General features: G+C 42.5%; 1 protein-coding gene across 1 annotated transcript in view; it reads left to right on the forward strand.

Annotated features, from left to right (window-relative positions):
• SLCO4C1 (solute carrier organic anion transporter family member 4C1) overlaps window positions 1–20,883 on the forward strand; it is a 72,181-nt gene that overhangs the window by 44,592 nt on the left and 6,706 nt on the right. Inside the window, exons 3-9 of the mRNA XM_059694002.1 lie at window positions 2,617–2,799; window positions 4,440–4,536; window positions 6,057–6,178; window positions 8,760–8,875; window positions 10,189–10,333; window positions 10,728–10,923; window positions 19,899–20,052. Coding sequence (XP_059549985.1) covers window positions 2,617–2,799; window positions 4,440–4,536; window positions 6,057–6,178; window positions 8,760–8,875; window positions 10,189–10,333; window positions 10,728–10,923; window positions 19,899–20,052 — 1,013 coding nt within the window. The remainder of the gene's footprint in view (window positions 1–2,616; window positions 2,800–4,439; window positions 4,537–6,056; window positions 6,179–8,759; window positions 8,876–10,188; window positions 10,334–10,727; window positions 10,924–19,898; window positions 20,053–20,883) is intronic.

The raw sequence follows: 20,883 nt of genomic DNA on the forward strand, positions 1-20,883 counted from the left end.
TTTAAAAAATTTTAATAAACTTGATTTTCAGAACAATTTTAGATTTACAGAAAAATTGTGAGGATAGTAGTTTCCATTTCCCCCTATTATTAACTTTACTAGGGGCCCGGTGCACGAAATTCGTGCACTGGGTGTGTGTGTTGGGGGGAGTGTCCCTCAGCCCAGCCTGCCCCCTCTCACATACTGGGAGCCCTCAGGCGTTGACCCCCATCACCCTCCAATCGCAGGCCTGGGAAGGGGACCCTCATTTCCCCCCATCACTGGTTCTGCCCCCAGCCCAGGCATGATGCCTCAGCCAGAGGCGTAGACCCCCATCAACCTCCGATCGCCTGATCGGCCCCTTGCCCAGGCCTGACCCCTCCGCCAGAGGTGTCAGGCTTGGACAGGGGACCCCCATCTCCCCCTGATCACTGGCTCTGGCCCCCGCCCAGGCCTGAGGCCTCTGGCCCAGGAATCATGCCTGGGCAGGGGACCCCCATCTCCCTCTGATCGCTTGCTCCACCCCCCGCCCAAGCCTGATGCCTCTGACCCAGGCTTCAGGCCTGGGCAAGGGAACCATCATATCCCCCCAATCCCCGGCTCAGCCCCTCGCCCAGGCCTGATGCCTCGGCCAGAGGAGTTGACCCTCATCACCCTCCGATCACCAATCACCGGATCGGCCCCTTGACCAGGCCTGAGGCCTCCGGCAGAGGTGTCAGGCCTGGGCAGGGGACCCCCAGCTCCCCGCGGTTGCAGGCTCTGTCCCTGCACAGGCCTAACGCCTCTGGCCTAGGCGTCCGGCCCGGGCAGCAGGGACCCGCAGCTGCAGCGGCCCCGCGATCGTGGGCTCCGCTTTAGGCCCAGGCAAGGGGCCCCTAGCTCCTGGGACTGCCAGCTTCGACCGTGCCCAGCTCCCATCCCTGGCTCCACCCCTACTTCCTGCTATCACTGGCCAGGGCGGAAAAGGCACCTGATTCTCCGATCATGGCTGGGGGGCAGGGCAAAGGCGGCCCCAGGGCCACCTTTGCCCTGCCCCCCAGCTCTTAGCTCCCCCCTGGGTTTCTGATCACTGTCAGTGGCAGGGGGCTTCTTCCTGCTTTCCCTTTCGCCTTCCTGCATTGTGGCTACATATGCAAATTAACCGCCGTCTTGTTGGCAGTTAACTGCCAATCTTAGTTGGCAGTTAATTTGCATATAGCCCTGATTAGCCAATGAAAAGGGTATCGTTGTACGCCAATTACCATTTTTCTGTTTTATTAGATAGGATATGCTACATTTCTTATGATTAATGAACTAATGTTGTTATATCATCCATTAGTGTTTGTAATTATTAACTGAAGTGCATACATTATTCACATTTCCTTAATTTTTATCTAATGTTCTTTTCTGTTCCAGAATCTGATCTAGGGCACTGTGTAACATTTCGTTGTCATGCTCAATTGGCTCCTCTTGGCTATGATGATTTCTCAGATATTTCCCTTTTTATTTCCGATGACGTTGGCAGTTTTGAGAAGTGCTAGTCAGATATAGAATATCGTTCAACTGAGATTTACCTGGTGTTTTCCCGGTGATTGGACTGGGTTATGAGTTCTTTTAGGAGAGGACCACACAGGCAAAATGCCATTTTCATCACATCATATCAAGGGTATATACTCTCAACGTCACTTACCACTCTTGATGATGATCTTGATCACCTGACTGAGGTCCTGTTTTTCAGGTTAATACACTGCGAAGTTGCTCTTTTTGTTCTTGCCTCCCATACGTACCCTTTGGAAGAAAGTCACTATGTGCACCCACACTTTAGAAGTGGTGGGGTGTTATGTTCCACCTCTTTGAGGGTAGACTATTGACATAAATTACTAGACATGCTTCTGAACTAAAGGTTTATCTTTTCTTCCCACATTTGTTTATTTAGCCTTTTGATTTTCAGTGTGGATATTACACACACACACACACACACACACACACAGTATTCCAACAATACTTTATTTTGTTGCTCAAATTATTCCAGCTTTGGCTATCAGAATCCTTTCAGTTGGCTCATGTGTCCCTTTGACAGACCTCCATCACTGTGGGATTTTGTTTGTTTTTAACACTTCTTTACTTGTTGGCACTATGAGATGATCCAGGCTCATCCTGTATAATTCTTGCCCAGTCCTAGAATCAACCATTTCTCCAAGATAAATATTTAAATTATTAGCTGAATTTATTTTTTTATAGATTTTTTTTCTGTGCTCATTTATTCGTTTATTGCATTTATTGGGGTGACATTGGTTAATAAAATTATGTAGGTTTCAAGTGTACAATTCTATAATACATCATCTGTATATTGTTTTGTGTATTTACCACCCCAAGTCAAGTATCCTCCTGTCACCATTTATGGCCTCTTCTGCCTCCCCTACTCCCCCTTTCCTCTGATGATCACTGTAAGTTTTTTTCTTAATCCCTTCACCTTTTTCATCCAGCCCCTCAACTCCTTCCCCTCTTTCAACTGTCAGTCTGTTTTCTGTCTCTATGAGTCTGTTTCTATTATGTTTGTTAATTTATTTTGTTCATGAAATTATAAGTAAAATCATATGGTGTTTGTCTTTCTCTGAATATCTTTATGTTCACAATTTTATTTTTCTCCCCCTAAAGATACTTGCATAATAGCAAGGAATAGAACCGGTTGTACCTCTTCAAGTTCTTCACTTTCCAACTTCTTGTACGTCTTCATCTTGGGACAACTGTTGCTGGGAGCAGGAGGAACTCCCCTCTATACCCTGGGAACAGCCTTTCTTGATGATTCTGTGCCCACACACAAATCTTCTCTCTATATAGGTAAGTTTGCTCTGAAATATGAATGTCTGGGTATCATTTCATCTGATTGATGTTTAAATTAATAAGTAAAACATAACATATGCTTATTTAAAATTATTGTAATGTCGTAAAGAGTATCTATGAGATACATGCAATATTGCTTATTTTTGTTTTATTATTTACTGACATAATATGTTTTTCCATTGAATTTCGTTGAATGTCCTGCACTATTTCTTATAGTGGGCATGCCAGCCTTCCTAGAAGTGCCATTCAAGCAGTAGACTCTGTAGACTGCTTGAATTCCAGGCTGATTGACACAGGATATGGAGATTGAGCTCTGCCATTCTGTGGGACTTACTACATCCTATTGACTAAAGTCAACAAAAGAAAACACAAATGCCCAGAAGCTCTGTGGAGTTTCCACTTCAGATTAACCGCTTTTGATATATAACTTGATCCCCAACCCCCCAGCTTTGTGATCTGATTTTCTGGTAGCATAAATTTCTCTCAAATTTCTTTCCTGATACATGGCCCTACATCCAATCCATGGCCCTATAGCCAATTAATATGCAATTTATTTGCACATGAGTTTTTACTTTATCAATTTATTATTCTAATGTAGAAAACTATCTTAATCCATTGATACTGCTATAATAGAATAACATAGACTGGTTAGCTTATAGACAACATACATTTATTTCTTAAAACTCATGGAGGCTGGAAAGCCCAAGATCAGGGTACCCACTGATTCAGAGTTTGGTGAGGACTTAATTTGTAAAGTTAAAATGTTACATATGATGAATTTTTACATATCTGAGAGAAATAAGGTCAGTTTAATTTTGCTGCAAGTAAAAATGGAAGATTCACTAAAAGCATATGGCCAAATGAATTGCTTATTTTTTAAGAAACAGACTAATGACCAGATCCAGGTTTTTATCAGCTACTGTCATATAAAATAAAGATGGCTTTTGTAGTGTGTACAGAGTAGAAAAGGCTTTTACTTTTCTATATTTTCCATAAGGATTGTAAACAGTAATTTCTACAACCATCTGTAAAGGATAATAGTCGATGCACTACCTCTGCCACCAGTTAAAGATATAACCCTCCATGGATTTATAATAACTGGATTTATTGCAATTATTATTATCACAATTATTATTATTATAGTGTAACAGCTTTTAAATTATATAATTTAAGCTCCTGGATTTTACAAGTGATACCATTCAAATGGCATCACATATTTTTTTAGTGAAAATATGTGTAATTTTCTTTTTTTGTTTCTTTTTTTGGTTAATCCTCACCTGAGGATATTTTTCCATTGATCTTTTAGAGGGAGTGGAAAAGGGAGAGGGGAATACTGGGAGAAACATTGATGTGAGAGAAACACATTGATTGGCTTCTTCCTGCCCGTACCCTGACCAGGGCCCGGGCTCGGGAGGAACCTGCAACCAAGCTATGTGCCCTTGGCGGGAATCAAACCCAGGAATCAAACCACAGGCTGAGGCTCTATCCACTAAGCCAAACCAGCTGGGGCTAACATGTAATTTTCATGTAATTCTAACCATTTTGATTTTTTTACAGTAAAATATTTGTTTCTTTACTATTGTTAGACATTTAAAGCAAACTACAGACAGCAATTTTCCTTGTCTTTGTCCTTCTAGGAATTGGCTATTCTATGTCAATATTAGGCCCTGCTGTTGGCTATGTGCTGGGAGGACAGCTGTTAACTGTGTACATTGATGTTGGTTTGGAACAAAGGCAAGGCAATATCTGTTTTTCTCTTCTTTAAATTTATTTCATTACTAGAGGCCTGGTGCATGAAATTCATGGATGGGGGCCGGTGGGATGAGGGCAGGGGGTGGGGAGGGCTGGAGCCTAGCCTACACCCTCTTGCAATCCAGGACCCCTTGGGAACCGGTAGTTGGACATCCCTCTCGTAATCCGGGAATGCTGGTTCCTAACCGCTCGCCTGCCTGCCTTCCTGATTGCCCCTAACCACTCGCCGGCCTGCCTCATCACCTCTAACCACTCACCTGCCTGCCTCATCACCCCTAACCACTCACCTGCCTGCCTGATTGCCCCTAACTGCTCGCTTGCCTGCCTGATCGCCCCTAACTGCCTCTGGCTTGGCCCTCTGCCTGCTGTGGTGGCTGCCAGGTCATCTGGAAGGACATCCAGAAGGTTGTTCCACTGTCTGGTCTAATTAGCATATTTCACTTTTATTATTATAGATTATTATAGATTATAGTGTTAACATCATAGACAGAAACATTTTCACAGTATTTCCTTAGTATATTATGAAGATTTTTTTCAGGAAACAAAATTGAATACACACAATTTTTATGTAATGTTTTGGTTACATTGTTTCATGAGTTAATCCATACCATCTCTTACTATAAAAACATTTATTATTCATAAATAAGGATATTTAATAGTCACCTGGTATAATTTTTCTATACACATATAAGATGCCATAAATTGTTCTGAAGAAGAATTTAATCAAAATTAGTTATGTTCTTAGTAGATTTAACTGGAGGTAGATAGCTTAAAGAGTCAAGAGTGTATGATTCTCAGACTAAATTCTCTAGTATCTCTGATGATATCTTAGAGATCACAATTAAGATATCTTAGATATCTTAGAGATCTCCAACTGACCATAGAGGATAATAATAGGTAATATTTATTTGTCTCATACAGACTATAGAAAAAGGTGTCAGGGGAAGCCTTGAAGCAGAGAGCAGGATTTTAAGAAAGGACATTTTAATTTTAGTGGAGAATTGTATAAGTTTTGTGGGAGTGGAGTATTATGGGGAAGAGTCTATTATAAAATATGAAAGCATTATAAAAAAATGTAATGAATCATTTTACAAAGACTTATATTTAAAAGAATGCTGTAATTTGAAGCACGGTATATGGGCTTTTAACATAGGTCAGATATGCTGTGAGACGTATTTAATATAGTAGAGAATGAAAACTTAGCCAAAGAATGTTCAGAAATTCTATGCATACTTTAAATAGTATATTTAGTATTAAATAGTTTAAATTTTTATGTCTTATTTGCCATTCTGGAATATGTTGCAAACCATTATTCTTATAGCTCTCATTTATGCTTGCTGTCTGTCATCTGATTCATCAGAATGGCTCCTCTTAAAATTTTGGATATTATAAAAATATTCCTCTATAAATGTACTTGAATTATAAAGTATATAATGATCATAACTGAGTTTTAATGAACAAAAATAGAGTTGACTTTGACCTTTCGTTTTTCTGTCGTATAGCACTGATATCACTGAGAATGATCCGCGATGGCTCGGAGCGTGGTGGATTGGATTTCTTATTGCTTGTTTCTGTGCTTGGTGTTTGATAATACCTTTTTCTTGCTTTCCAAAACATTTACCAGGTAAAAATAATATCTTTAAGACAAGGAAGTTTTAGTCCAATTCTAGGTCAAGTGTTCCTTTCTATATGATTGGTAAGAACTCTAGAAAATTTATTTGTTTTTTAGAATCTGTTTTCTGCCTATGCAAACTTTTGAATACCTTTCTCTATTTTGGGAAATATTAGGCAGCAATCTTAATATTCATGGTTTCTTTTAATTTTCCAATTCATAATCAGCAAAACTATACATATTCACCTATTTACTATATACTTATTAAATTTGTTGCTTATTATCTGGAATCCTGCTGTATATATCTATATAAGATACAATATCTTTTAAACTATTAGTCTGTATTTAGCTAGTCACTAACTTCAAGAGCCCATCTGCTTTAAATTATTGATGTTTATTTGCTGTTGAAAGTACAAGTTCTTTTCTTTTAATTTTCAAAGACATGCTATAGTATACTCATTTTCACTACAGTCTGTTCAAAAAAGAAAAGATTAATAGAAGAAAATATCTTTCTTTCTCTTTGAGACTTTGCTTCTGTATAATCATGAAGTTCAAATATATATATATATATGTATATATATATATATATATAGAGAGAGAGAGAGAGAGAGAGAGAGGAGAGAGAGAGAGAGAGAGAGAGAGAGAGAGAGATGGCCTGGTGCACGAAATTTATGCACTTGGGGGTGCGTGTCCCTCAGTCCAGCCTGCACCTTTTCCAATCTGGGACCCCTTGGTGGATGTCCAACTGCGGGATGTCCCTCTGGGATCGGGCCTAAACCGGCAGTCAGACATCCCTCTCACAATCCGGGACTGCTGGCTCCCAACCGCTCACCTGCCTGCCTGCCTGATTGCCCCTAACCGCTTCTGCCTGCCAGCCTGATAACCCCCTAACCACTCCCCTGCCAGGCTGATTGACGCCTAACTGCTCCCCTGCCGGCCCAATTTCTCCCAACTGCCTTCCCCTGCTGGCCCGGTCGCCCCCAACTGCCCTCCCCTACTGACCCGGTTGCCCCTAACTGCCCTCCCCTGCAGGCCTAGTCCCCCCCAAATGCCCTCCCCTGCTAGCCTGGTCACCCCCAACTACCCTCCCCTGCGGGCCTGGTCATCCCTAACTGCCCTCCCCTGCGGGCCTGGTCATCCCTAACTGCCCTTCCCTGCTGGCCTGATTGTCCACAACTTCCCTCCCCTGCCGGCCATCTTGTGGCTGTGGGTGCCGCCATCTTTGAGGGTGGGGCATCAATTAGCATATTCCCTTCTTATTGGCTGTGGGTGCTGCCATCTTTGAGGGCGGACAGTCAATTTGTATATTCCCTCATTGGCTGTGGGCGCTGCCATCTTTGAGGGTGGGGCAGTGAATTAGCGTATTCCCTCCTTATTGGCTGTGGGTGCCGCCACCTTTGCATCAGCGTGAGGGTCAATTAGCATATTCCCTCTTTATTAGATGGGATATGCATTGTTATTTGAATATTTCCATAATGCATAGTTGTTTGCTTATATAGAAATATGTATGTTTCTCTAGGCCAGTGATGGCGAACCTTTTGAGCTTGGCGTGTCAGCATTTTGTAAAACCCTAACTTAATTCTGGTGCCGTGCCACATATAGAAATTTTTTGATATTTGCAACCATAGTAAAACAAAGATTTATATTTTAGATATTTATTTTATATATTTAAATGCCATTTAACAAAGAAAAATCAACCAAAAAAATGATTTTGGTGACATGCGTGTCATAGGTTCGCCATCACTGCTCTAGGCACAGGTATTGTTTCTATTATTTAACACAGGATAGATAATTACCATTTGGAAATGGGTAAAACAAATATTGACAGAGTAGAAGTAGATGAAACCATTGCTTTTTTTCTTTTTTAAAAAGATGTTCTTATTGATTTTTTGAGTGAGAGGAAGGGAAAGGGATAGAAAGAAACATCGATGAGAGAGAAACATCATGCCTCCTGCATGCCCAGTACAGGGGTTTGAGCCTGCAGCCAGGCATGTGCCCTGACCTGGAATTGAACTGGGGACCTCTTGGTTCATGGGTCAGTGCTCAACCAGAGAGCCACACTGGCTGAGCTGATTTTTTTTTTTCCTTTTACTTTAGAATATCCAACTGATGATTCAATATATTGACTGTTTTCTCAGATTTATTCACAGAACCATTATTAAAAATCAAAGGGACCTGGTAATAGATGTTAAACATTGTTTCATCTGCAAAGTATGTTAGAATTAAAGAGCGTAAAAGAAAAAAAGCCACAAACATACTTTATTTAATATATAAAAGATGTGAAAGAGAAACATTTGCACAAAAGAGATATTTTTAAAGAAAGATTTTAAAATAAAGAGAATGGATATGTGATCAGAGGAAGAGTGTCTAATCTTAAATTTTAGACCAGTTGGAACTTCCTTTGCTAATTGTAATAATATTAACTCTTGCCAGATTGCAGACATGGATATTTATACAGTTTTTTTGACAAAAAGGGGAACTGGCTTCTTATGTTATGGAATTTTATATACGTGTAGAAGTGTGTGTCAATTAAAAAGCATTTTTTTAAAATAAAGAATGATGTGATAGAGCAAGTACATTTACTATTTTTTAGGTACAGCAAACATTCAAAATGGAAAAACTTCCCAGACTCATCAGAGTAATAGTTCCTTAGATCATATAGACGAGGATTTTGGGAAAAGTTTTAAAGATTTTCCAGCTGCACTAAAGGTAAAATAACATTGTTCATACACCCACCCCCTCACACATACATATGTAGATATATGTATACCTTACAAATATACATAAACACATATATATCTATACAAATATTCCCACAATGCATTGTTGTTTGACTATTTCCACAATTCATTCATTGCTGTTTGCTTATTTACTATTATTCTAGCTCTTGTAAAAAACTCTCCAGATTTAATTTCTTTGAGCTTTGAGTAAATGAAAACTATTTCAGAATAGAATGGTTGAAAGAACATGAGTTATCTTATTAGCAATATCAATATTAAGTAGTTCCTTATTAGCACAATAACGCGTTATTCCATGCCATTTCCTTTATGTAATGGATCGATCAATTATCATTGAATTGTAAATATATATTTGAGAATGCCAAACCTGTATATTTGCCTGTGAAGGAAGTGGAGGTTAGTGGTTACTTGGATTGAACTTGAGGTTAAAGAAACAAGTGTTAATGGTCTATTTCTTTGAACTCAGCAGAAAAGCATTCTTTCTATTTAGCATCATAAAAGTTTTATACAGAAAAAAATTTATAATTTTACCTTTTTGAGATTTGAAATTATTTACTTTTTCTTAGATCATCTGCCTCTGACTCTTGTGTTTGTGTGTGTGTGTGTGCATGTGTGTGTGTGTGTATTGTGGTTGGTTTTATGAATTTTTTGTATTTAATATTCCAACTATACTTTGGTTTTCAATGTATGGTAAAGTATATTGAATTAATGAATGTCTATACTCCCTTCTGATAGATTGATAACATTCTGAGAAGTCTAGCAGCATAGACACCTTTTTAAAATGACTTAACTCTGTGCCTATTTAAGGTTCTGAACTACTGAGATGTAGACTCATAGAACAATACTACAAGTTTGATACTTAAAGACCATTCTTATGCTCACAGTCAAGTTCTTCACTTACTGGACATAGTAATTCAGAACACAATAAAAATGTCAGATAAGGGACAGATTTGTTGTATGGAGGTTTTACAGTAAGACTAGGGAAGGTCGGCTTCCAAGTGGGCTCTTACCTCCTTTTTCTGGTCCCTTGCATATGACACAGGCACAGTCATCCTGCTGATGCATCATTTGTCAATCCTCTCTAGTGCTTCACAGGTACATTTTCTCAACATTCTCTAAATAAAGCTTTTTAACCCATATTTATACTTTTATGCTGGAGGAAAAAGCTGAAATGTTATGGATAAGTATATGGTTTTTATTAAAAAGTTGCCATTCTGTGCTGTATTTTGCACATTCTGTGCTGTATCATAGTTATTCATTTGGTGAACTGTATTTTTTCTTTAGAATTCCTTGAGGAATACTGTCTTTATGTGTTTAGTTATATCAACTTCTACAGAAGCCTTAGTTACTACTGGATTTGCTACATTTTTACCTAAATTTATAGAAAATCAATTTGGATTATCATCCAGTTTTGCAGCTACCCTTGGAGGTAAGACATTTTCTTTGTTCTAATGTAATCTTACTGTACCATGTTAAATGTTTAATGGAATAGCATATACTTTTAGATAGCCGAGTCCTTGAAGTTTAAACTTTATACTGATGTTGATAAAAGTTTCTGATTTTCTGACATCAAACAATATTTTACATGAACTTGATAGGTACAGAGGCTGTATAGCTATATAGCTAATAGACTATATATTAATGTTAATATTTAAAACATTAATTTTATTAATCTCTTAATAAAACAAATCATTCATTCTTGTGTCTAAATCATGAGTGCTTTCATATGTTAAAACCAATTTGCTGTTTGTTTTTGATATTTTCCAGTTGTTGGTAGGAGTTACTGAGTATATTTGTATGTTTTCTGTCTTCTTTCTCATTAGGGGCTGTTTTAATTCCTGGAGCTGCTCTGGGTCAGATTTTAGGTGGTGTTATTGTTTCGAAGCTCAGAATGACATGTAAAAACACAATGAAGTTTGCTTTTCTCACATCTTTAATTGCACTTGTGCTCAGCTTTGTATTTGTGTATGCCAGCTGTGAAAATGAGCCATTTGCGGGAGTGTCTGAATCATATAATGGGTAAGTATATTTCAATGTTTTTTGATATTAATATCAGTAATAAACTATGTGTGTATTTCTAAATATATGATAAAATGATGAGAGATTGGCTTTTTAATTTTTTATCTGAAAGGCTTTTTCTTTTGTAAGCATAGGCACCTTTTCTTTTTAGTTTAAATAATTGACATCTTATTAAAAGTTGGGTATTTATTCAGAGAGCAAGTATTCTGTACTGGGTACTATGCTTAGATTACAATGATTTAATATAGCAGATTCTTTGTGCAGAAGGGATTCACATTATAGGGAGGCTTTCACATTGTTTGTTCCTATTAATTTAAATTTTAAAAAATGAAAATGCCTCCCTATGGTGATAGTCTTGTATTAGGTGGGCTGAAAATGGGTTAGGAGAGAAATTAAAATGAAGCTAGTCCTAGATGATACTAATCGTTGCTTTATCTGCTTTAGAAGTTCATGTTTCTGTAGAGGAATAAATAACTTCTTATCCTTCTGATCTGTAAACATGTTTCTACCTATGATTGGTTTAACCATTTTACTTTTCTTTGCCTTGTTTGTTTCACACTTAACAAACAAGTTAAGTTTGTTAAGCTGAGCACGGGTTCAGGCAGGAGGTTGCATGACAGTGTACTAGTATTTTATAGCCTGCAGTGATGCCTTAATTGTTTGAGGCTGTTGAGGGAGATGGTAGGCCAGGGACTCCATGACTTTGTGTGACTTGGCATTCAGATAACCTAAGGAGATACACTTTGGAAAAGTTTGCCATTAACAGTTAGGACTGGTAGTTGCTGTTCATGTCTGTCATTGTTTTACATGAATGAGATGTGAGTGTTCTAAAGCCATGTTTAATTCAGCTCTGCTGCATGTGGTCAACATTTGTTGACTGCTCCCTCTGGCAGAACTTATGGCAAAAATCCATACACTAAAGGAGTTTTCCGCGTAAGAGGAGAGACTGGGAAACAAAACAGTGAATGAACAATTAGGTAATGAGAGACATACAAAGGGCTATGGAATTCAGAAAGAGAACTTTTCAGTTTCCTTTGACTAGATTCAGGAAAGGCTTCATGACATAAGAGAAAAATGGGATTAAATATCCTTTCAGGATGTGAAAAGTTTTGAGAGATAAAGATTTTAGAAGAGGGAAGAGTAGAGGAGATATGTTAAGCCAATAAATGCTAGAAAGTGAAGGCTAGGTTCAGGGACCTGTTTGAATGGACTCAGTCCTGTGTCTGGAAATAGTAGAAAAATATCTGGGACTGTGGAAAGATAGATGGAGGTAAGTTGGGCAGACCTGGCTTTCACATTTGTAAATTTCACCCAAACCTGTCCCAAGAAATGACTGTTCTTCCTTTTGGAAGAACAAAAAGTTTTGGATAGTGTAACACTAATTTATCACCTTGATAGATGAATGATAGAGATGTGAGTCCCTTTGGTATTTTCTACCTTAAACAAGAGTTACTCCCAGATGAGTTGTCCTTAGTCTGATCAGAAGGCAAGGCCAGAGAGATGTTGTCAGTTTGAGGTGCATGTGGAGGGTGGGGGGCTGGTCATCCAGAGATGGCAAGAGCTGGGACACAGAGATAGTGTTTAATGTATATACACATTGTTAGTGATGGGAAAAAACTGGAAGTGAGTATACACTCACACACACATACATGCACATTCACGTGTGTGTTTATATAGATATCAATATAGGAAGAAATAGACATTGATGTCGCATAGGGGATGTGATGTTGTCAGATAACTGTTTTCCCTGTACCACAGATTCTTAATTTTAACTCTGTAACCTGCATTTAATGTCCATATCATGGACAGCTTGGTCAAAATAGTCTCATTCAAGAAACATGTATAAGGAAAAATATATGGAAAGAACAAACTTAAGAAATTTAAAAATCCGCCATGAGTGAGTAGGAAAAAGAACAAGGAGGTTGCGAAGATGTAGGGTTTCTAGTTCAGTGGTGTGATGAGTCTTTGCTCTTTGCCATGCAGCACAGGTGGGCTCAAAACAGCTTTTGTGACTATAAATGAATGAATTAGGGTTTTTAATAAGTTCATGTAAAGTATACCCAAAAAGCTTAATATCAATAATACTGATTATTTCAGGAGATATTTTTTTTTTTTTTAAATATATTTTATTGATTTTATACAGAGAGAAAGGGAGAGAGATTGAGAGTTAGAAACATCGATGGGAGAGAAACATCGATCAGCCGCCTCCCGCACATCTCCTACCGGGGATGTGCCCGCAACCCAGGTACATGCCCTTGACCGGAATCGAACCTGGGACCCTTCAGTCCGCAGGCCGACGCTCTATCCACTGAGCCAAACCGGTTTCGGCAGGGGAGATATTTTTAATATTTATATTTTTTCTATTTGAAATAATATTATTTATTTATTTTTATTAAATTTACTAGAGGTCCGAGGAAGAAATCCCTGCTGGGGGCGGGGGGGGGGGGGGTCCCTCAGCCCGGCCTGCATTCTCTCCACTCTGGGACATCCCTCTCACAATCCGGGACCACTGGATTCTAACTGCTTGCCTGCCTGCCTGATCGCCCCCAACTGCCCTCTCCTGCCAGCCTGATCGTCCCCAAACTGCTTGCTCCCTTGCGCCAGCTTGATCTTGCCCCTAATTGCTTGTTCCCCCACACCGGCCTGATCTTGCTCCTCTGCCGGCCTGATCACCCTTAACCTCCTCTGCCTCCGCCCCTGCCACTGTGGCTTTGTACGGAAGTAAGTCAGACATCCGGGACATGTCCCGTTGATCTGGTCTAATTAGCATATTACCCTTTTATTAGTATAGATTCGAGTGACACTGGTTAACAAAATTATACAGGTTTCAGGTGGAATTCATTATTAAATCTTTTTTTTAAAATATATTTTTTATTGATTAAGATATTACATATGTGTCCTTATCCCTACGTTACCCTCTACCCCCCCCCCCACTCATGCCCTCACCCCCCCGGCCCTCACCGCCCCGTTGTCCGTGTCCGTTGGTTAGGCCTATATGCTTGCATATAAGTCCTTTGGTTGATCTTTCCCCCTTACTCCCACCCTCCCCTACCTTCCCTCCAAAGCCCGACAGTCCAATCAATGCCTCTCCGTCTCTGGACCAGTCCTTGTTCATCGGTTTATGTTGTTCATTATATTATACAAATGAGTGAGATCATGTGGTATTTATCCGCTCTCCAGTTCCATCCATGCTGTGGCAAATGGTAAGAGGAGTTCCTTTTTCTTCTTCCTCTTCTTAAAGAATACCTTCCAGCATTTCATATAATGCTGGTTTGGTGGTGATGAACTCCTTTAGCGTTTTCTTATCTGTGAAGCTCTTTATCTGACCTTCTATTCTGAATGATAGCTTTGCTGGATAAAGTAATCTTGGTTGTAGGTTCTTGGCATTCATCACTTTGAATATTTCTTGCCATTCCCTTCTGGCCTGCAAAGTTTCTGTTGAGAAATCAGCTGACAGTCGTATGGGTATTCCCTTGTAGGTAACTGAGTTTCTTTCTCTTGCTGCTTTTAAGATTCTCTCTTTGTCTTTTGCTTTTGGCATTTTAATTATGATGTGTCTTGGTGTGGTCCTCTTTGGGTTCCTTTTGTTTGGGGTTCTCTGCGCTTCCTGGACTTGTAAGTCTATTTCTTTGACCAGGTAGGGGAAGTTTTCTGTCATTATTTCTTTAAATAGGTTTTCAATATCTTGCCCTCTCTCTCCTTCTGGTACCCCTATAATTCTGATGTTGGTACGCTTGAAGTTGTCCCAGAGGCTCCTTACACTATCTTCATATTTTTGGAATCTTTTTTCTTTTTTCTTTTTCGGTTGGGTCTTTTTTGTTTCTTCGTATTTCAAATCTTTGACTTGATTCTTGGGATCCTCTTGTCTGCTGTTCGATCTCTGTATATTATTCTTTATTTCAGTCAGTGTATGCTTAATTTCTAGTTGGTCCTTTTTCATATCCTCGAGAGTCTCACTAGATTTATCGAGGGTCTCACTAAATTTATCAGCGGTTTCCATAAAATTCTTGAAAAACCTTATAAACGTGGCCTTGAACTCTATATCCAATCGTTTGCTTTCCTCCATTTCTGTCATTTGTGACCTGTTTCTTTGTCTCCGCATTTTTTATGCTTCCCTGTGTTGGTAGAGTGGTTTTGTGTGCTAGGTGTCCTGTAGGGCCCAGTGGCTCAGCCTCCCCAGTTACCTGAGGTGGACACTCTTGGTGTACCCCCTTGTGGGCTTTTTGCACAGTCTTATTGTGGTTATGCCTTGATTGTTGTAGGATCACTGGGAGGAATTGACCTCCAGGCCAATTGGCAGTGAGAATCAGCTGTGTCTGCAGTGGGAGAACTTCTGTGCTGAAGACACCCTTCTGGGGCAAGACTTGCTTCAGTGGAGCTTTGGTGCTCACTGAGTGTGCCCCCTGGGTGTGTCCCTTATGGATCTGAGGAGTTGTAATCTGGATGGTCCCCCTCTGACCACTGGGTACACTGGCTCTTGGATCTAAGGAGGTGCTAATTTAGCCTCTGCCTGAGGTTACACAGCAGGAACTATGAAGAGAACTGCAGATTCCCCTTCCTTTTTTGGAGTTTGGAGGTACCCTGAAGAGGCCCAGCTGTGTAGCAATGCAAGCCGCTGTGGGGCCTTGGGCCTTCTCTTGGAAGTTCTAGGTCTGTCTGGCCCAGCTGCAGTTAGGTAATTTTCAGGTTGCAAAGGGCTGGGGCATTCATATGCAAAAGCCTCTGCTGCAGCCTGGGTGGGGCGGGGTCTCAGGGAATCAAAGGGCGGAGCAAGCAGCAATGGCGGATTCTCAGCCCTGCCCTAAGGGGCCGCGCTTCTCAGTGTCCCGGTAATTGCTGCAAGCACCTCTGAGGGAAAGCCGACCTCAAGTTCCGAGTTCTGCCCCCTGCCAGACAGTCCAATTTCTCCCCGTATGAGTCCTGGGTCCCCAGAGACTTCCCGGAACCAGAGTTCAGAGCAGTCGGGAGCTTGTGACTCCCTCCCAATTCAAAAAGACAGCTGTGTCCTCAGGTGCCAGCCCTTTTCTGCGCGTGCCAGCCTCCGTACCTCTGCACTTTACTTCCGCAGCTCCTCTGGCTCTCAGTGTGCTTTTCTTTCCTTCTAGTTGTAGAATTTCCACTCAGCCAGCTTTCCTGTAGTTCTGGATGATGTCCATTTTGTCTTTATGTTGTTTTTTTGAAGTTGTTGTGGGAGGCAGCAATTTCCCGGTGTTTATCTATGCCACCATTTTAGTTTCTCCTCATTATTAAATCTTTATTTAATATGGGGAAAATACTAAATTCAATTGAAAGATGATTAAGCATGTTTTTAGAAATCTATTAATTATTAAAATTTCCTATTGTTCTTATATTGCTTTGACAATCGATAGGATCTTTGGGCCTGCTTTGGTAATCCAATGTTTGTAATGGTGATTTGTGCTTTATTTTACACACCTCATAAACTATGATAATACTTATTGTCTGGGGTATTGTAACTGGTCCTCTTTCTTAAAATTCATACTCTGTATAGCTCAGGGGTGGGCAAACTTTTTGACTCGAGGGCCACAATGGGTTCTTAAACTGGACCGGAGGGCCGGAACAAAAGCATGGATGGAGTGTTTGTGTGAACTAATATAAATTCAAAGTAAACATCCTATCTAATAAAAGAGAAACATGGTAATTGGCGTACGACCGCTACCCTTCCCATTGGCTAATCAGGGCAATATGCAAATTAACTGTCAGCCAAGGTGGTGGCCGGCAGCCAGGCAGCTTAAAACTAACATGAGGCTTGCTTGCTTCAGTGACGGAGGACTCCAACGTTCCCTGCCTGCCGCTGCAGGCCTCTGAGCTGAAAGCAACTATGTAACAAACATAGAAGCTAAACAAAACCCCAGAAACTGGCCGGGCTTCAGCCAGCAGGATCGCAACATTGTAAGCAAAGGCCAGAAACCTACTTTCAGCAGCGGAGGCCTAAGAGCTGGACCCAAGCCTCAAAGCTAAAGCTGGCCCAGAATAAAAAAAAAAATAGAAAAAAAGGAGCGGTTGGGCGCTTCAGTCACCCCCAGCCTGAAAACAGCCCTCAGCTCCTCACCCAGACTGGCCAGGCACCCCAGTGGGGACCCCCACCCTGAAGGGTGTGTGACCAGCTGCAAACAGCCATCATCCCCTCACCCAGGCTGGCCAGGCACCCCAGTGGGGACCCCCACCCTGATCCAGGACACCCTTCAGGGCAAACCAGCCGGCACCCACCCATGCACCAGGCCTCTACCCTATATAGTAAAAAGGTAATATGCCTCCCAGCACCGGGATCAGTGGAGCCGCAAGGCCTCCTGGCACCGGGATCAGCGTGACAGGGGGCAGCGCCCAAACTCCCTGATCGCCCTGTGGCTCTGTGTGTGACAGGGTGCGGCGCCCCAACCCCCTGATCGGCCCTGTTCTGTGTGTGACAGGGTGTGGCGCCCCAACCCCTACCCCCCCACGGGCCCTGCTCCGTGTGTGATGGGGTAGAGCCATAACCTCCCCATCGGCCCTGCCCTGAGTGTGAGAGTGGCGGCACCCCAACCCCCTGATCGGCCCTGCTCTGTGGGTGATAGAGGGCGGCGCCCCAACCCCCTGATGGGCCCTGTTCTGTGCGTGACAGGGGGTGGCGCCACAACCTCCCCATTGACCCTGCCTTGAGTGTGACAGGGGACAGTGCCCCAACCCCCCAATCGGCCCTACCCTGAGCGTGACTGAGGGTGGCATCACAACCTCCCGATCGCCCTGCTCTGTGCATGACAGGGGGCGGTGCCCCAACTCCCCAATCGGCCCTGCTCTGAGCCCGACCAGGGGCTGCACCTAGGGATTAGGCCTGCCCTCTGCCACCCGGGAGCAGGCTTAAGCCAGCAGGTCGTTATCTCCCGAGGGGTCCCAGACTGTGAGAGGGCACAGGCCGGGCTGAGGGACCCCCCCCCTCCTCCCGAGTGCACAAATTTTTGTGCACCAGGCCTCTAGTCATTACATAAAAGGATACGGTCTTTTTTTTTTTTTTTTTTTTTTAGTTTTATTCATTTCAAATGGGCCGAATCCGGCCTGCGGGCCGTAGTTTGCCCACAGCTGGTATAGCTGCTAGGATTATCTTTTAAAATGGCCTTTTGACAATGTCACTTTGCAGTCTGAAAATACTTTTATTGCCTTTTCAATATAGGTTAAAGTTCATTGTTTTTAACCAGGCCTATCAGGCCCTTAATAATCTGGTCCTTGACCCATCTCCACCTGCATTTCCCATCACTCTCTGTCTCAGATATCATTCATATTTTTTGTAGAGGGTGATATTTTTCACCTTTATGCCTTTGTACCAGCTTCTCTGAAGTTCCCTTCACCTGCCCCATTTACCCAGCTAACTCTAACGAACATATTCTTTAAACTCATTTCAGACAGTAGCCCTTTCAGATCCACTTATCTAAATGTTGGCTTGCTTTAAATCTCATTGCCCAGTGCTTCTAAAATACACTTTGCATTTTTATAACCACACTCACCAGACTGTGTATAATTATGTGTCCATCTGTCTCTACTCCTAGATTGAAATCTTTGAGGATCATAAGTAGCGTACTCAGCTTTGTATTCCCAATAGCTAGCATGGGGCCCAGCACTTGCTCAGTATACACTGGCTGAGTCAGTGAATAAATATGGGATTGGAGAAGTCTCCTTGCTTAGGGTAACCCTTTATTGCCTCCCATTTAGAGGCAGCTTGGAACAACACTGAGCCTGGGAACCAGGAGTATTGTATTTGACAAAGAAAGGAAAGTAGTAAGTTAATCTCTGTGGGCCTCATTCTTTCCTGTTGATAAAATGAGTATGTTGAACACCATGATTTTACTCATCTTTTCAGGTTTAAAAATTTCTTTGTATTCCTGGGAAATTTGGCAATGTCTAGGGACATTTCGATTGTCACAACTAAGGGGATGCTATGGCATCCAGGGGTGGATGCTGCAGAACACCCTACAATCTTCAGAATCAGCCCCTCCTCCCTAAAAAAAGGAGTTCTCTGCTATCAAATGAGAAACTATGTTTGCTTACTCTGCCTATTTTTCTTCTCACTGACAGACATAATCTATAACTACTAGGGGCTCAGTGCACGAATTCGTGCACATTGAAAGGAACTGTGGGCCACATGGCTGTGGTGGGCACAGGGTCGGGTCTCAGCCCATTCTCCACGCCCTGCCTGGCCTCTCCTGCTGCAGCCCCTAGTCCCATGTCTGCCGGCAGCCTTGCTCCTGCCACCGCCACTCCTACTCGCTGATGGCGCCAGCCCCACTCACACCCGCTGACAGCGCAGAGTGATTGGGCTAGAGCCGGCAGTGGGAGCAATCAGGGCCAGTGCTGGCAGCATATGCAAGTGGTGGCTGCTGCTCAGATTGCACTCAGGAGTGGGGGGGTGGGGGTGGAGAAGCCCTCAGGGGTGATCGGGTCTGGCAGCCTCCGCTTGTACCTGCTGATGGTGCCTAGTGATTGGGGCTGGCAGTGGGTGCGAGTGGCGGCTCCGGCGTTGGCAGCAGGTGTGAGCGCTGGGGTGGGACTGTGGAGTGCGGGAGCAAAGAATTTTCAGTAACCATCAGAGGCTTGCCCTGATGACAGCGACCGGCGCCCCACCTTGGTCTGGCACACTGCTCACCTACTCCGTCATCCTCCTGGGGCCAACGGCTTCCATGTTCCGCGCACACCCCCTGGTGGTCAGCACACGTCATGGCAACTGGTTGTTCGGTTGTTCTGCCGTTTGGTCTATTTGCATATTAGGGTTTTATATAGATAGATGGTTTCAAATCCTTTTCTTTTCCACAAGAAGTTAAGCTCTATGGGAAAAGGCAGACATTTTGTTTTATTTATTTATTTAGTAATTAAATATATGCTGGGTGAGTGAATAATTGACTGCATGGTAAGACATAGCAATGCTTCGGAACTGTTCATTAAATATTATAACAGAGATAATTAGCTTGTCTTTCATTTCTTGTTGACAGGACAGGACACATGGGAAACTTGACCACCCCGTGTAACGCCAACTGTAACTGCATGCGGTCACATTATTATCCTGTCTGTGGCAGAGATGGAGTCCAATATTTTTCTCCCTGCTTTGCAGGTTGTAAAAGTTCTGTTTCAAGGAAACATTCAGAGGTAACTTGTGTCTGCTACTTCACCTTAATGAGGCAATGTATTTGTCTATGTATGGATGGCCTTCTTGATCCCTCTATGGAGTCACACAATGCCTGTTCTTTCCTTTCGGGCCCACCTCCTCCATTCAGAAGCCAGGCATAAGGTTTCAGTCACAAGATGAATAAGCTTTAGAGATCTGCTGCACAACATTGTACTGATAGTCAACAATTATGTATCGTACACTTAGGATTAGTTAAGACCGTAGATCTCATGGTAATTGTTCTTAACTTAAACACACACACACACACATGCACACACACATACACATACACACACACAAAAAAAAACCACACACACTAAACCTGACCACACCAATTTGTGCATGGGTGGGGTCCCTCGGCATGGCCTGCGGGGATTGGGCCAAAACCAGCATCCAACGCTGCCTGTCGCCCCTTCTTCCTCCTCCTGCCTGCCACTCCCGCTCATTCCAGCCTGCCATGGGCTCACGCTCAGTCAGTCCTGATTGGGAGAGGCTTGTGCCACTGCAGCGGTGCTCGCCAGCTGTGAGCCCTGTGTCTGGTACCTGTCCTGAGGGAGCTAACGGGGGACCGGGAAGCGATCGGCCCTCTGAGTAGTGCAGTCGGATGCCCCTGCCTGGCCCAGGATTCAGATCCGTCCCACTGATGTTCACGCCAGTTGTTGGGAGCCACCTGGGGGCCGCTTTTATATCATTTCTTCCTTGTGGAGTGTCTTGCAAGAGGAAGTGGCCACGGTGCCTGAGGCCAACTTCCAGGAGGCCAGCAGTGCAGTCGGGATCATGTAGGTGGTGCCAGTCTGTCAGTGCCTGGCCTG

The sequence above is a fragment of the Myotis daubentonii genome, chromosome 4 (genome assembly GCF_963259705.1).
Source record: "Myotis daubentonii chromosome 4, mMyoDau2.1, whole genome shotgun sequence".
Taxonomy (NCBI): domain Eukaryota; kingdom Metazoa; phylum Chordata; class Mammalia; order Chiroptera; family Vespertilionidae; genus Myotis; species Myotis daubentonii.